At 34.9% G+C, this 14,269-nt stretch overlaps 2 protein-coding genes across 2 annotated transcripts; one reads left to right on the top strand and one right to left on the bottom strand.

Annotated features, from left to right (window-relative positions):
• Positions 1-1,450: 1,450 nt before the first annotated feature.
• On the bottom strand, positions 1,451-10,806 carry LOC132283184 (U1 small nuclear ribonucleoprotein 70 kDa). The gene is made up of 10 exons (XM_059785109.1): positions 10,448-10,806; positions 8,341-8,455; positions 8,159-8,238; positions 6,216-6,291; positions 6,036-6,100; positions 5,870-5,932; positions 4,162-4,243; positions 3,915-4,077; positions 2,502-2,573; positions 1,451-2,299 (listed from the first exon to the last, which is right to left on the bottom strand). Exons 1-10 carry the CDS (start codon positions 10,547-10,549, stop codon positions 1,774-1,776), a joined length of 1,344 nt encoding a protein of 447 aa, XP_059641092.1. The 5' UTR covers positions 10,550-10,806; the 3' UTR covers positions 1,451-1,773.
• Positions 10,807-11,999: 1,193 nt separating this feature from the next.
• LOC132282086 (uncharacterized) lies at positions 12,000-12,632 on the top strand. The gene has a single exon (XM_059783715.1). It carries the CDS (start codon positions 12,000-12,002, stop codon positions 12,630-12,632), a length of 633 nt encoding a protein of 210 aa, XP_059639698.1.
• The last annotated feature ends 1,637 nt before the right edge of the window (positions 12,633-14,269 follow it).

Here is a 14,269-nt window from a genome sequence, read left to right as displayed (position 1 = left end):
GTACAATTTAAATTTTATAGGCATACAAAAAGGTGGTAAATGGATTTGTTTTTTTGTTTAAAGCAACGCAATCTTGGTTGGCATTGAAACATTTGATTGATGTGGGAGCTGATGCGGTTTGCAACTAGTTATTAGAAGCGTGTTAAGAATAATGTTATCAAGAGACACTCCTTCCGTTTATTTTTTTTAATAAACCAGTCATATTACCCATATTTTCAATGGAATGTTTTTAAATAATGTTGGACAAAAAAAAATTAATTTTCTATTTTATATATATATATATATATATATATATATATAAAGACATTATTGATTTTTTCACTAAAAGGAAATGTCAAAATAATAACGGCTATCAATTTGTAATTTATCCAAGCCTAATGAAGGTGTAATTTAATTTACCTAAAATTTAACCATGCAGACTATAGCAACTCTAAAATAAAAAACTGTTGTCAGAATATTTATGAATAAATTACATTGGCCTCTCCGAAATTTTGTCAAATTACACATAGGTTTCAACACCCCTTCCGTTTATTTTTTATTTTACTTTAATAAAGCGGTATGCCGGACAAAAAAATATGTTTTTTTTATAATATATATATATAAAGACATTATTGATGTTTTCACATTCAAAAGGAAATGTCAAAGTAAAAACGGCATCTGTAATTTACCCATAGCAACTCCAGTATTGTTTACAACCATAGATTGATTGAATTAATTTATAACATATAATAATAATAATAATAGAAATAAATGATTAATAGATGCATACCAAATGAAAGGATGAGAGTTTACCTATTTATCTAAAACTTTATACTGTTAGGTAGTGATGCCTACCCATTCATACATACATCTTTCACTTTCTATCAAGATTCGATGCGAGACAAATACCCCTTATAACATTCTTCTTCACTTGAATTCGCAACACCTTTGTTGCGACCGGGCCACCCTACCTACCCTGGGTGGTCCACCCGAACACCTTCCGAGCCTGGTGCTAGGCGTGGCACCAGATCAAAGACCGAGTCTAACTCTAATACCAACTGTAACGGATGGACTTTTACTCATTTACCCAACAACTTAAACTATTGGGATGCTACATACCCACCCATTTATACTCCTTGTACCAAGAGGGCCACATGAGCGTGTACAACTTAAAATTAGGCCTCAAAATTTCGGTTCCTAAATAAAGAAAAACAAATACATATATTTCACAAATATATATTAGAAAATAATAAAAATAATTATCAATTTATTCTCATGATTGTGAAAATAATTACCAAAAGAGAATCGTGATTTGCCAGCAAGCCGAACTGGTATTTTACAGTTTTGGTTTCAAATGGTTCCAATTTTTGTTCCATTTTTTTAGGAACCATTAGGATCGATTTGCAACCGCGAGCAACTTTACCCAAAATTACTTCACATGCAAAAGAAGTCGTAAGAATGCAAATATTAGTACCATGAAATTCCTTCTGTTTATTTCAAACATCAAAAACAAAAATTGAAAACCCCACATAGAACAGAGTCCTAATAACATAAAGGGCAAATAATCCCAAAATCTAGGAGCCCCGAGCCACTTTCTATTTGAGCTTGATCAAAGCCAGTCCGTAAACTCATTCATGAGATCAGTAGCAAACATGAATGCAGAGCTTTATATTTCATATATATAAGGTCACCTTACCAGTTCAAAAGCTAACCATAAAATTGCTTAGTAGTACGAGAAAGTCTCTGAGCGCCAATATTCAAAATCCAAATCTTGAGTTCTCTCTTTCACGCGGCTCAGACTTCATCACCCTGGACATCCAAATTATCATGTTGTCCTCGATCCCGATGGTAATGTCTGTGGTGGTGTTCAGCATCTGCATGCCTCTGCCCGTGTTCAGGCTCATCGTACCATCCAGGATCCTTCTCAGGCTCAGCATGTTCATAAGACCGTCTGTGATGCTGTTTTGACTCCACCTGGTCATAGTCATAACCATCACGGGAACGACCACGGCTAGGGTCCCTGACCTCATAATCCCTATCCCTCTCCTCCTCTCGATGGCGATGGCGATCACGATCACGGTCTCTGTTTTGACCACGATCATAGTCCCGACCACGGTCCCGAGCTCTGTCGCGGTCCTGTGCTTGGTCACGGTCTCGACCATGGTCTCTCCCCTTGTTCCTGTCTCTGTTTCTGTCCCAATCTCTGTGATGCCTATCATCTCTATGATCACGATCCCTTGGTCTGTCATGCGAGCGTTCATGGAACCTCTCTTGTTCTCTTCCTCTGTCCCTTCCCCCGTCACGAGATTTTTCCATATGCCTGAAACATTGTAATTCAACAGCAAACACATTTACCATTTGCTGACATGAGTAAGACATAGATATTTCGTACGCAACCCATCAAGGTTTCTCATTATAGAATTTGTTTAATTTGCAAACAGTGTGCAATGAACAAATTTGACCATGAACAATAACACCTAGAATACACAAAAGATGAACAAAATAATGAACGGAAATATTACCTGACTTCATGCCTGTCCCCTCGTGCCCTTGGCTCCTCAGATCGAGGTGGTGCTCCTGATTGTTGTTGCTCTCTGAGCATTTAAAAAGGGGCCAAAACATTTTACAATGCTTGACAAAATCACAAGACCTCAAAAATAATCACACATAGTTGTGTCACTTTAAAGTACCGCATAGGCCACTATGGAACACATGCAGTCCCCATCACACATGCACTTAACCATGTGATGTGAGAGCCTGCCATTAGGCTATCCCCTCCCCTACAGATCGCATCTAACAAAATACATAAACAACCAAACTAACCAGAATTGTTGTGGTACTATTTCCTAATAGTAAACCTTATTATTATTACCAAGTGAAAAACAATCCCAATGGAGGAGAAATGAGAAAAGAAAGTTTATCAACTACACACTTGATTTTCATCACAATTGGTCTCAGTTATTTAACATCAGTAAGTATCTATCATCACCTCTTTATATATCTTACCATAATTTAAATTTTTCAATGGCTTCTTTGTAACTAAAACCAATATAATGGATGTATAAAAAACTACCACGTTTGCATAAAGAAGAGGAATTCTGACCTAATACAAGTTGTTTCATTTAATAAATAATCATACTGAATATACAGAGACAGCTACCACACGAAGTTTTGAGTAGACAGCACGCTGTTGATGCTGTACTCTTAGTACTGGTGTCCAAAATAACAAATTAAAAAAATATATGTTTGGTGGATACCCAACAATCTCACAGTATGAGATTGTTGGGGGTCATTGAAGGTTCCAAAACTACTAGAACTGGAACCAGAACGGAAAGGAACCAAAACCAAATATTAAAATAGAGTCCAATTCTAGGTACATATGGAGCCAAACTGAAACCACCAAGCAACTAATACCTTTAATGCCAACAATTGGGAAAAGGAGAAATGGAAAGTAAGAAACTGTGAAAAAATAGAGGGAATGAAAGAGCAAGAGGACAGACATGTCAGAGAAGGAAGTCATTCCCAGAATGAAAACTCTTCTACAACCACCACCAGAGAAGAAAGCACTACACAAATTGACCAAAAAAAGAATGGGGGAGGGGTGTATAACCAGGTTCTTAAGTAAATGAAAGGAAGGAAGAATGATAAATTTATTTTAAAAAATGAGAAGTGCAAAATGTTCTGAAATTCAATATTTTGGTCTCTCAAATTGTATGCAAATTGTTTTTAGCCTTCATATGGAAATAAAATCCCAAAGGTCTGCATACTCTCTCACAGGTATACAGTTACAGTTGTTTTCTATTTAAATCATCATCTCTATCATCCATATGACTAAAGTTCTTAGCAAATATACTCTATACCGCATGCAAGTCAATTCACGCGTTTCTTTTGTCATGAATAGAGGCTAGTGTAAATGTATCAAGCAGGCCAATTACCTCACAGAGTATTTCTGGTTTACTTCTTCGCTTCCAACCCTAGTGGTTCCAAGTCCCCCACCAAGTCTGCGAGGTCGCCAGTTTGGGACAGTTCTACCACGTTCAACATCTACAAGGACCCTTTTATCATCAAGCTTCGTCCCGTCAGCTTGTTTATATGCATCTGCAAGACATACACATGCTCTCAAAGACCAAATACAAAATATGTCGGAGAGAAGATCAATAAATGAAATAGATTAAACCAAACCTTTCATATCCCGTGTATGCATATACTCAATGAAACCATAGCCCCTAGGTTTATTTGTGACTTTGTCAGTAATCAATTGAATCTGAGAAAAAAATAATAATAATAATAAGCTACAGTTACAAAAGAAGAATCAAATCTGAAGAAAAGAAAGAGTGTCACTACAGATGCTTATTAACTTTATCAATTGAAAATTCTATTGAAAACTTTAGAAATGACAAATTCTAATGGCACGGCGGGCAGGCACTATGCCTCATTAGCCGTGCTCACCTTAAAATCATACAGCTTCCACAGGCGAGATGCATCACCACCACCGCTAGAGTTGCAGAACAATTGATGTAGTAGCCAATTTACCAGTTTTTCAACATACAAACCTCCCCTTACCAGGGAAAAACCTCCCCTTACCAGGGAAATATATTCTAAATAACAAAGTAATTATAAATAATACATGAAATACCAGGGAAGTCTTCTCAACTGCTGATATGTTTTTGACACCCTTTAAAGCCAAAAGTACAATTTTAGTAGCACGAACAGCATGTACAACAAATCAAAATAAAAGAGAGAGATGCTAATACTCCCTATATGTTTTACCCAGTAGAGAAAAAAGTTGTCAGTCCCCTTTTGTCGCTTGCAAATAATGGCCAAAAAGGCACAATGCATCACTGCTCTGCTCAACTTAAAATTCCCAACTTTGCCATGCAGGATGAAGGACCATATTTAGAATTGGATTGGTAGAAAATCTATGAACCGCGAATATCATTCGTGGAACAAAAGAACCACCCCTTACCAGGAATACTGCTTATATGATGAATCTAATACTAGACCACCACCTAGAACTTAAACACAATACTCAATCCCAAAGAAGACATTGAATCCAACTGTATCAGAGAGAGTTACCATGGGACAAAAGAAACAAATCCATACACTACCAGAGGCAAATAGACAACGATACCTGTGCCATTATTACTAGCTCAATTGACCCTCCACCAGTTATGTTTCACAGCAAAAATAAGCTCATTCTTCCTTAAAACTTTTTACAAATGCCGAATAGAACAAGGACTATGCATCATTAGTTGTGCACACCACCTAAGTACAAAATTTGACAACAACAAATAATAATTGCAATGAAGTTTGCCAAAATGGAGAACATATAAACAAGTATTTGCCAAAAAAAATCACCAACATATCAGGGTTCTGACAAATCCCAAAACACAGTTTAGTGGCCAAATATATGAACTTGACCAGAGGAATATTTCTATTTGTAAGAATCCTGAGGAAAAGGATTTTGTTTCAGCCAAGATAAAAGCCTAAATTAATATGTCGACTCCTTTAAGAAACCAAAGTCATTGTTTCATAGCTATTCAGCTTCAAATTTTCTCTCTATAAATAAAAAATTGAAGTTATTACTGTGAGAACAATAAAAATAATATATAATATTTATATGAAGAACAAAATATGATATATAACTCAACTTAACAAAGTCTTTTCCAAATTTTGGGAAAAAGCAAATTGTAGATATATAATAAAAAAAAAAAAAAAAAAATAGAGATAAAATATTAAAAAACAAAAGCTTGAAAATAGAGCCAAAAATATAAAACTTTTGAAATGAAATAAGAAAAGAGACCTATAACACCATGGCACACAAGTGAATCTCTTACCGAATCAAAAGGCAATAACCTGAGCCCCCCTTGGGATGCTCTATAATACTTACCCGCTTTATAGGCCCATAAGCTTCAAACTCCCTTTTGATCCTGCTCTCCGTGGTTTCATAATTCTGAAAGCAGAAAGATTCTTAAGTAATTAATACCAAGCAACATATTTATTAAATATTGGACAAACATTAAAAATTTGCTAAAGAATGGGACAATATCACTCACAAGCCTAGATACAAACAGTGTCTTGTATGGATCTCCAGAAATATTTGGGTCACTATTAGGATCATCTGCAAAGACGACGTATAAGAACAAAAATAACTAAACTGTTAACTCCATGACTCCATGATATCAATTTCACTAGTGTATACTTTACAATTAAAAAAAGGTGATATGCATTGTCACATTTCTCAAGCTCCTCTGCAGCCTTTTTTGACCCTTCCTCTAGCCGTAACTTGTGGATTCCAGCCCTTACTTGTGCCTGAATCCACCAAAAGGAATCAACAAAGATGTATAGAGTGCAGAATTAAATTATCCCCCAACCAAAGAATGCTTGAGAGACGCATTATGCAACAGTGTATCATAAAATAATCCAAGATGTCTAGTCCACGATTATAAATTTTCTACAGGTGTGCGACATAATCATGCATCATCCACTCACCCATACTTGCAGATTTTATCACATACAATATGTGTGTGTGAGTGTAATTCATCCAAAATATTGCAGAACATCTGCTAATGGTGTGTAAAAATAATGAAGACCAATAAAGTTATCTGATAGAAAATGCGGATTCAAAATGCAGTGATCAATTCACGTGCCATAAGTTATCTGATACAATTGTTGATTTAAAAGGCAGAAATCAATTCACATTCCACAACTACTATGGCAGATCATGATTTTGGTGCACCTGGGGCAGAAAGTCAATTGTTGAATCATGTATATTGCAACTTACTGTATTTTCTGAATCCAACTTGACTACAATTATTACATATCCTTTACCAGAATGAAGGCCACTCTTGTAAACGATGTAGTTATGCTCTGTTCGGTAGAAAAGAAAAAAATTGGATGGAAGGGAGAGAAGAAGGGATGGATGAGACATTCTTAGGGAAAAGATTGTGTATTTCCTTCTTTTTATTCCGCTGGATAGAAGAGAAGCGAATAAGATTATAATTTCCTATGTTTATTAAGAGAGAAGTAAAGAGAACATTTTAATTGTTTTTACCATCATATCCAATAATATTTATAATGTTATAATTTATAGAGGATAGTATTGTAATTTAAAACTAGTATAATTTAGGATAGTATTTAATTTAAAACTTCTATAACAGTCCACTTGTCTTCCCTCTTTTCTTTTGCCCATTTTTGGGAGGAAGAAAATTTGTAAAGGAGGAATGATGGGTCATCCTTCCTATTTTCTTTTCTTTCCTTCTATCATCTCTACCAAATAAAGGAAGTTCGTTCTTTCCTTCCTATTTTCTCTCCACACCTCTTCCTTCCTTCCTACCGAACACAGCATTAGTGTCCCATAAGATCATTAGAAGCAAAAAATATTCAAGGTTGAAAATCTAGTAAATTTTGACTTATAAAAAATATGCTAGTGAAATTTATATGATAAGTGCACTAATAGGCACTTACTTGCAAACTTACTTTTGAACTCCATAAAATCTTCCATATTCCCTTTGACAAATGTAGCAACTCTCCAAAATTTTGCCCCCGAAAGCAAAATTATTCATCATCATCATCCTTGCCTTTATCCCGTACACATGGTGTCAACCACATGACCTAGATTCTCTTTTCCCAATCTTTTCTCTCATAAGTTGTTTCTCCTACTAAATTTAATTTTTTTAAAATCATTTCTTATCACTTCATTCCATGTTAATTTTGGTCGACCTCCCCTGAAAGCGAAGTTAGGCTAAGCAATTACAACCAGAGTAAACAAATTTGTTTGTATCCCAAATGCACACTCTTCAATATTAACAAGTGCAACGCCACTTCTACAAAGATGTGTCCAATTTAAGAGTCAAAAGTGTTAAAACTATTTAATAAACAAATACATAGTGACACTAACTTCTGGAACTGTGAGTACATAGACCTACTTGCAACACTTCAGAGAATCGAATGGGGAAGTACTAGAATAGAAGTAATTCATGATTAACGATCAGGTCAAACAACATAAATAAGACATCCTCCTTGATATGGATTGCAAAAGCCATTATCATTGGGATATAAAAATCAAATATGAAATTACACCATACAAAAATCAATATAAAATATGAAAAAGTTGTCAGATCAATATCCAATTCAAATCACTAAGTAGTATGGTTTCATGCAGAAGTCATGATCTTACAGGAGTTTCAGCCTTTTGGACAGGTGGAGCATATTCAGGATCTCCTGGCTCAGCAAAGTTACTGACAAATTGTGCCATACCTTTGAAAAGAAAGAGGGGAAAAAAAAAACAGAAAGTAACTTTAGGGCTATACAGAACTACTTAATGATAGGTTGATACAATTCAATTCCTGAAGATATCACCTGTATACAGTGGGCATTTTTTCTTCTCTGGAAGTGGTTTATACTCCAGTGGAGGTCGGGGTTCAAAAAGCTTCAGAATGTTGGGTGTCATACCAGTGGGATGACTCTTTGCTATCTGCATTTGAGAAGAAGAAAAAATTATATTGAAACAACATTTGGAATAAGCCGAAAAACTATATAATATATGAGTAATGTTTAGCAACGTAGTCCAGTTATCCTACAACCATGGGTGTCAAAATCCCAATTTTGAGTCATAGAATCGCAGACAAAATCCGAAATTGAACCAAATCTTAGCAAAATCGTTCATTTGGTAGAATCGGGGGTAGAATCGTACAATTCTACAAAATTGGTTGTTTGGGCCTTTATTTTTGGGCTGGTTCCTTTATTTTTGGATTGGTTTCTTCTGGGCTACAAAATAAAAGAGGCTTGGCCCAAGTATAGTATACAAAGTTAAATATTTATTCTATAAAATATAAATTATTTTTCATTAGTGGCAGAAAAAGAAATATATATATATGTATATATATCAATTATTTACCATGCAGGTCGATGTTACATAATATATTTTTGTGTTTAATTATAAAAAATTAAAATGATCAATTATATCTCAAGGATGCATACTCATGGCTAACATGTTAGGATTAAGTCACATCAATATCAATTATTTTTCATTAGTGGTAGAAAAAGAAATATATATATGTATATATATCAATTATTTTTACCATGCAGGTCGATGTTCCATAATATATTTTTGTGTTTTTTTTTTTTTTTTTTCAATAAGTATTTTTGTGTTTAATTCTAAAAAATTAAAATGATCAATTATATCTCAAGGATGCATACTCGTGGCTAACAGGTTTAGGCAAATTTTGGTTTCATGATCAATATTTTCATTTGACTAATTTTTTTTTATTTTTAAATGAAGACTTATCATATATATTAAAAATTAAAAATAATTTAAAAGCTTAGAAGACTTGCCGGATATGCCAACCAAAGTATATAATCGTGTAGTCTAAACTGATAGCATAATGAGATCGAGTTAATATGTGGTTCATTAATTTTGTTGTACTAACTCTGGATTAATTTCATACTTGTGACTAATAAGGTCAAATACACTGTAACACTTGGATTGGTGGACAAAATGGTCTTTTTATTTCTTCACTTTTCGAAAAAAAAGAAGAAGAAGAAGAAGAAAGGAAATTGCAGAGTTAAAAAAAAAAAAAATTCGTTTTGATATGTAATTTTAGTTTCTAACTTTGGAGATGGATGAGTTAGGATTTGAGATTCGTGAACTCATGTTATTTTGAGCTACATTCTCTTTTATTTATATTCGGATTTAGGAATATTGTTAGGATTTGAGATTTGTGAACTCATGGATATGTAAAATTGTGTGTTTTAGCCTTATTTTTGTTATATTTTACAGATCTTATTGTTCAAGAAGTTAGTTTCAATTGTTTTTTCACAATTTGGTAGAATCTTACCATTTTCACGATCCGATTCTACAATTCCGATTCTACGGAGTCCAAAACAATTTTGTGTAGAATCCCGATTTTAACAACCATGCCTACAACACTGCACGGGTTTCCAGTATGTTTGTGTGGTTGCCTAGAATAAGAATGGGGGTTTTCAAACAGCAAAATATACAATCTACAAGTCTTAAAAGAAAAAACAATCATATGCTTGATGTCCATCTTAGTTATTGTGACATAAGAGAAAACAAAATTTAAACAATACTAAAACATTCCATTATTACACAGTTCAATTCTGAAAAAATATAATTCAACTCAATAAATTGATGAACTAATATTTGGCAAAATGAGATGACCTTGTGGCATTCATATGCAACAAATAGAAAGATACAAAAGACATCAAATTTGTTCGCCTGTAATCAAACAGACTTAATACCACAAGTTCCTTGCATCAACAATCAAATTTTAATCCACCACACGAAATCCAGTATCAGATATGCCAAAGCCATATAACCAACACGCGTATCAAATTGAACTCAAACAAAACCTAGGTTTACGAGAAGATTATCGCGTAACTACGAAATTAACGAAGAAAACCCTAGAATTGGTATAAACATCGATTCACTGGATCAGAGTAGTACCTGTTTGAGTTCCTCAATTTTCGCCGCCTCAATTTTCGCCGCTGCAATTTTCACCGCGCGGGCTTTGTCGCTGCGCGTGGAGGCATCGTTGTTATCCCCCATATTTGCAGAGATCGAAACAGCTTAGGGTTTTAGCAGAATGCCGAGTCGTACGATAGTGATTTGACTGTTGATGGTTTTGTCGGTGGAGTCCGAAAGCTGTCGCGAAGACTGTGAAAGGTTTTCGCTGCGCGGTTTATACTTTATAGAGGACGTAGGTGGATGATTGAGTCGATTGACTCGATCGTAACCCTAACTCGTTGCTGAGTTAATCCCGACTTTGGACTTTGTAGAGGAGCTATGGGTAAATATAAAACTTAACTCCAAATGTGTGATGTTATTTTTAGATAATAACCATAATAATATATACTTATATATATATATATATATATATATATATATATATATATATATAAGTGTGTGGGGTCCACAATAAACTAAGTTCGGAAGATTAGCTTAGTGCGAAAGCCATTATTATGGCTTGCTTGGGAAGCGTATGCCTATGTATAGGTGTAACAAGGGTCATTTGTCCCACATCCGAATCGGATGGGAAAGTGATTGGGTATAAATAGGTGGGTATGCAGCACTACCCAATAGTTCGAGCTTTTGGGTAAATGAGCAAGCGCCCACCCGTTACAGTTGGTATCAGAGCCAGACCCAGTCCTTGATCCGGTGTCACGCCAAGCACCCGGCCCGGAAGGCGTCCGGGCTAGCATCCCGGGTAGGCAGGGTGGCCTGAACCGCAACGAGGGCGTTGCGAGTTTGGGTGGGGAAGAATGTAACAAGGGTCATTTGTCCCACATCGGAATCGGATGGGAAAGTGATTGGGTATAAATGGGTGGGTATGCAGCACTACCCAATAGTTCGAGCTTTTGGATGGGCAAGCGTCCACCCGTTACAATAGGCTTGTTGTATACTACTGATGGTCTTTTGTTCCATCTCTCTCTCTCTCTCCCTCTCTTTCTGCGAAAGTTATATTTCATTTCTCTCGTAAATATTACTTTATATATATACACACACATGTTTATTACACGTTATCAGCACGAACTAGATCCTTCTGAGATTTGAAGAAGAAACTTTATCTCCCTCTTTCTATCTCAACTATATATCTATTTTGTGATATTAGTTTCGATAGATTATTGGGTTGCTTTGTTTATATCAAAGAACATTGAATTCCTGACTTCAAAGGGTAAGAAAATTTTAATTATAGATTATTGTTTATAAAATAAAGTTGTTCACTTAAATGATATATGTGCTTACACTATGGTCAGTTCTACCACCTTTATTATTTAATGATTTACTAATTATGGTTTGTCTTACCACTTTTATTATTTAATAATTTATGGCCGGTTTTACCGCTTTTATTATTTAATAATTTATTTCCTATGGCTAGTTTTACTAACTTTGTTATTTAAATAATTCATATTATGTTATTATTTCATTTCATGCCATTTATTTATATACTATGCTAAATTATATCTTTATATTGTTGTTACATATAATTATTCTGAAAATGTTAAATTTGACAAAGCTGGAATTCATAGTCGTGGATATTTCTGGCAAAAATTATTTATCTTGGATTCTGGATGCTCAGATCCATTTGGATGCCATGGGCCTTGAAGACACAGTTAAAGAAGAAAATGATGTATCATTACAAGATAAAGCAAAGGTTATGATTTTCCTCCGACACCATATTAGCGAGGAACTAAAAACTGAATACCTCACTGAAAGAGATCCACTTTGTTTGTGGAACAATTTGAAAGAAAAATATGATCATAAAAAAACAGTGATCCTCCCAAAGGCCCCGGCTAATTGGCAGCAACTACGGTTGCTAGATTTTAAAATTGTTGCTGAATATAACTCTGCCTTATTTAAAATCAGCTTTACTTTGAAATTATGTGGTGATACTATTACTGATGAACTTTTATTGGAAAAAACATTCACCACATTTTACGCCTCGAATGTGCACTTACAACAACAATATCGAGAGCGTAGATTTAAAAAATATTCAGAACTGATATCATGTTTGCTTGTGGCAGAGCAAAATAATAGTCCCGTCCAACTAGATCGACACCGATCCTTGAAACATATGTTGCCTCATCCCGTAGTCGTGGATGCCAACGTGGATGTGGTCGTGGTGGTATAAATGAATATGGTCGTGGTAAAAATAACTACCACAATAATGAATATGATCGTGGTAGAAATCATTCTTATTACCGTAAAGGATATCAATCCTCACATTTTCGCAATTAGAGATCCACACCATATCCTCAAATGAGAGATCATAATGAAATGAAACAGGTAAAAGGGAAAGATGTGGCTCAACCTTCCAAGTCACATGATAATACTTGTTACTGATGTGGAATGACGGGACATTGGCAAAGTATTTGTCGTACACCTAAGCATCTGGTTGATCTTTACCAAGCCTCAATGAAAGAAAAAGGGAAATAAAAGGAAATGAATTTCCTTGATTATGATGAGCCAGTTGACATCACAAATCTGTAAATGAATTTCATTAATCATAATGAGCCAGTTAACATCACAAATCTGGATGTATCAGATTTTTTTGAGGACCGTGATAGAAGGATAGACTTCCTGATTGGTGATGGAAATGTCCACACCAATTAATCTTATTTTATTTTCATGTTCTGCTACTATGTTTTTATTTTCTTTGTATTAAAGTTTTTATTTTCTAGTTTGTATTAAAGTTTCTTTTGTTATAAAAGTTTCTTTTCTGATAAAGAAATTTGCATGAATAGGAATGGATCTGACTAGTTCCAAAATAAATGGAGAAGACATATGTCTTGTAGATAATGGAACAACACATACAATCATTCGAGATCAAAAATATTTTTCCCACTTAACTCTGACAGACGCCAGTGTCAGTACTATATCGGTCCCACCGACTTGATTGAAGGCTCTGGACGAGCCAACATCATTTTACCACGTGGAACAAGATTACAAATTAGTGATGCCTTATATTCTATAAGATCTCGGAGAAATCTGTTGAGTTTTAAAGATTTGCGTCGTAATAGGAATCATATTGAAACTGCAAATGAAAGAAATGTGGAATATCTCTACATTACTTCCATTACCTCAGGCAAAAAACCGATATTAGAAAAACTCCATGTTTACCCTTCTGGGTTATCTATACAACCATTAGAACAATTGAGTCAAATGTTGTGATACATAAAAAATCGTGTGACCTAAAACTTTTTATGCTTTGACATGATCGACTTGGTCACCCGGGGAGTACAATGATGCGTCGAATTATTGAAAATTCACATGGACACCCACTAAAAGATCAAAAGCTCATCTTACCAAATAATCATTTATGCACCGCCTGCTCACAAGGTAAGTTGATTATCAGATCATCCCTTTCAAAAGTCATTATTGAGTCTCCCCTATTTTTACAACGAATTCACGGGGATATATGTGGGCCAATTCATCCACCTTGTGGACCATTTCGCTATTTTATGGTCTTAATTGACGCCTCAACACGGTGGTCACATGTTTGTCTACTTTCTACTCGTAATATTGCATTTGCTAAACTTCTTGCTCAAATCATCAAATTACGGGCACACAATCCTGATTACCCAATCAAGACAATCCGTCTTGATAATGCCGCTGAATTTTCTTCTCAAGTTTTTGATGATTATTGCATATCAGTTGGAATTAATGTTAAACATCCTGTTGCACACACTCATACTCAAAATGGTATGGCTGAATCTTTTATTAAAAAGCTTCAGTTAATTGGTCGTCCTTTACTTATGCGAACAAAAT

Source organism: Cornus florida, unplaced genomic scaffold (genome assembly GCF_030987335.1).
Source record: "Cornus florida cultivar Cherokee Brave unplaced genomic scaffold, ASM3098733v1 CherokeeBrave_3.0.0_Hap2_Chr11, whole genome shotgun sequence".
NCBI classification, from domain to species: Eukaryota; Viridiplantae; Streptophyta; class Magnoliopsida; order Cornales; family Cornaceae; genus Cornus; species Cornus florida.
Note: the sequence above shows the minus strand (reverse complement) of the source record. Positions and strands in the feature narration are given on the sequence as shown.

Excerpts from the sequence above, each read along its gene's own strand:
- LOC132283184 (XM_059785109.1), bottom strand. The coding sequence starts at position 10,549 with ATGGGGGATAACAACGATGCCTCCACGCGCAGCGACAAAGCCCGCGCG. Across the intron at positions 8,456-10,447 it reads AAATTGAGGAACTCAAACAG|ATAGCAAAGAGTCATCCCAC; the intron begins GTACTACTCTGA and ends TCTCAAATGCAG. Across the intron at positions 6,101-6,215 it reads TGCAGAGGAGCTTGAGAAAT|ATGATCCTAATAGTGACCCA; the intron begins GTGACAATGCAT and ends TCGTCTTTGCAG.
- LOC132282086 (XM_059783715.1), top strand. The coding sequence starts at position 12,000 with ATGTTAAATTTGACAAAGCTGGAATTCATAGTCGTGGATATTTCTGGC.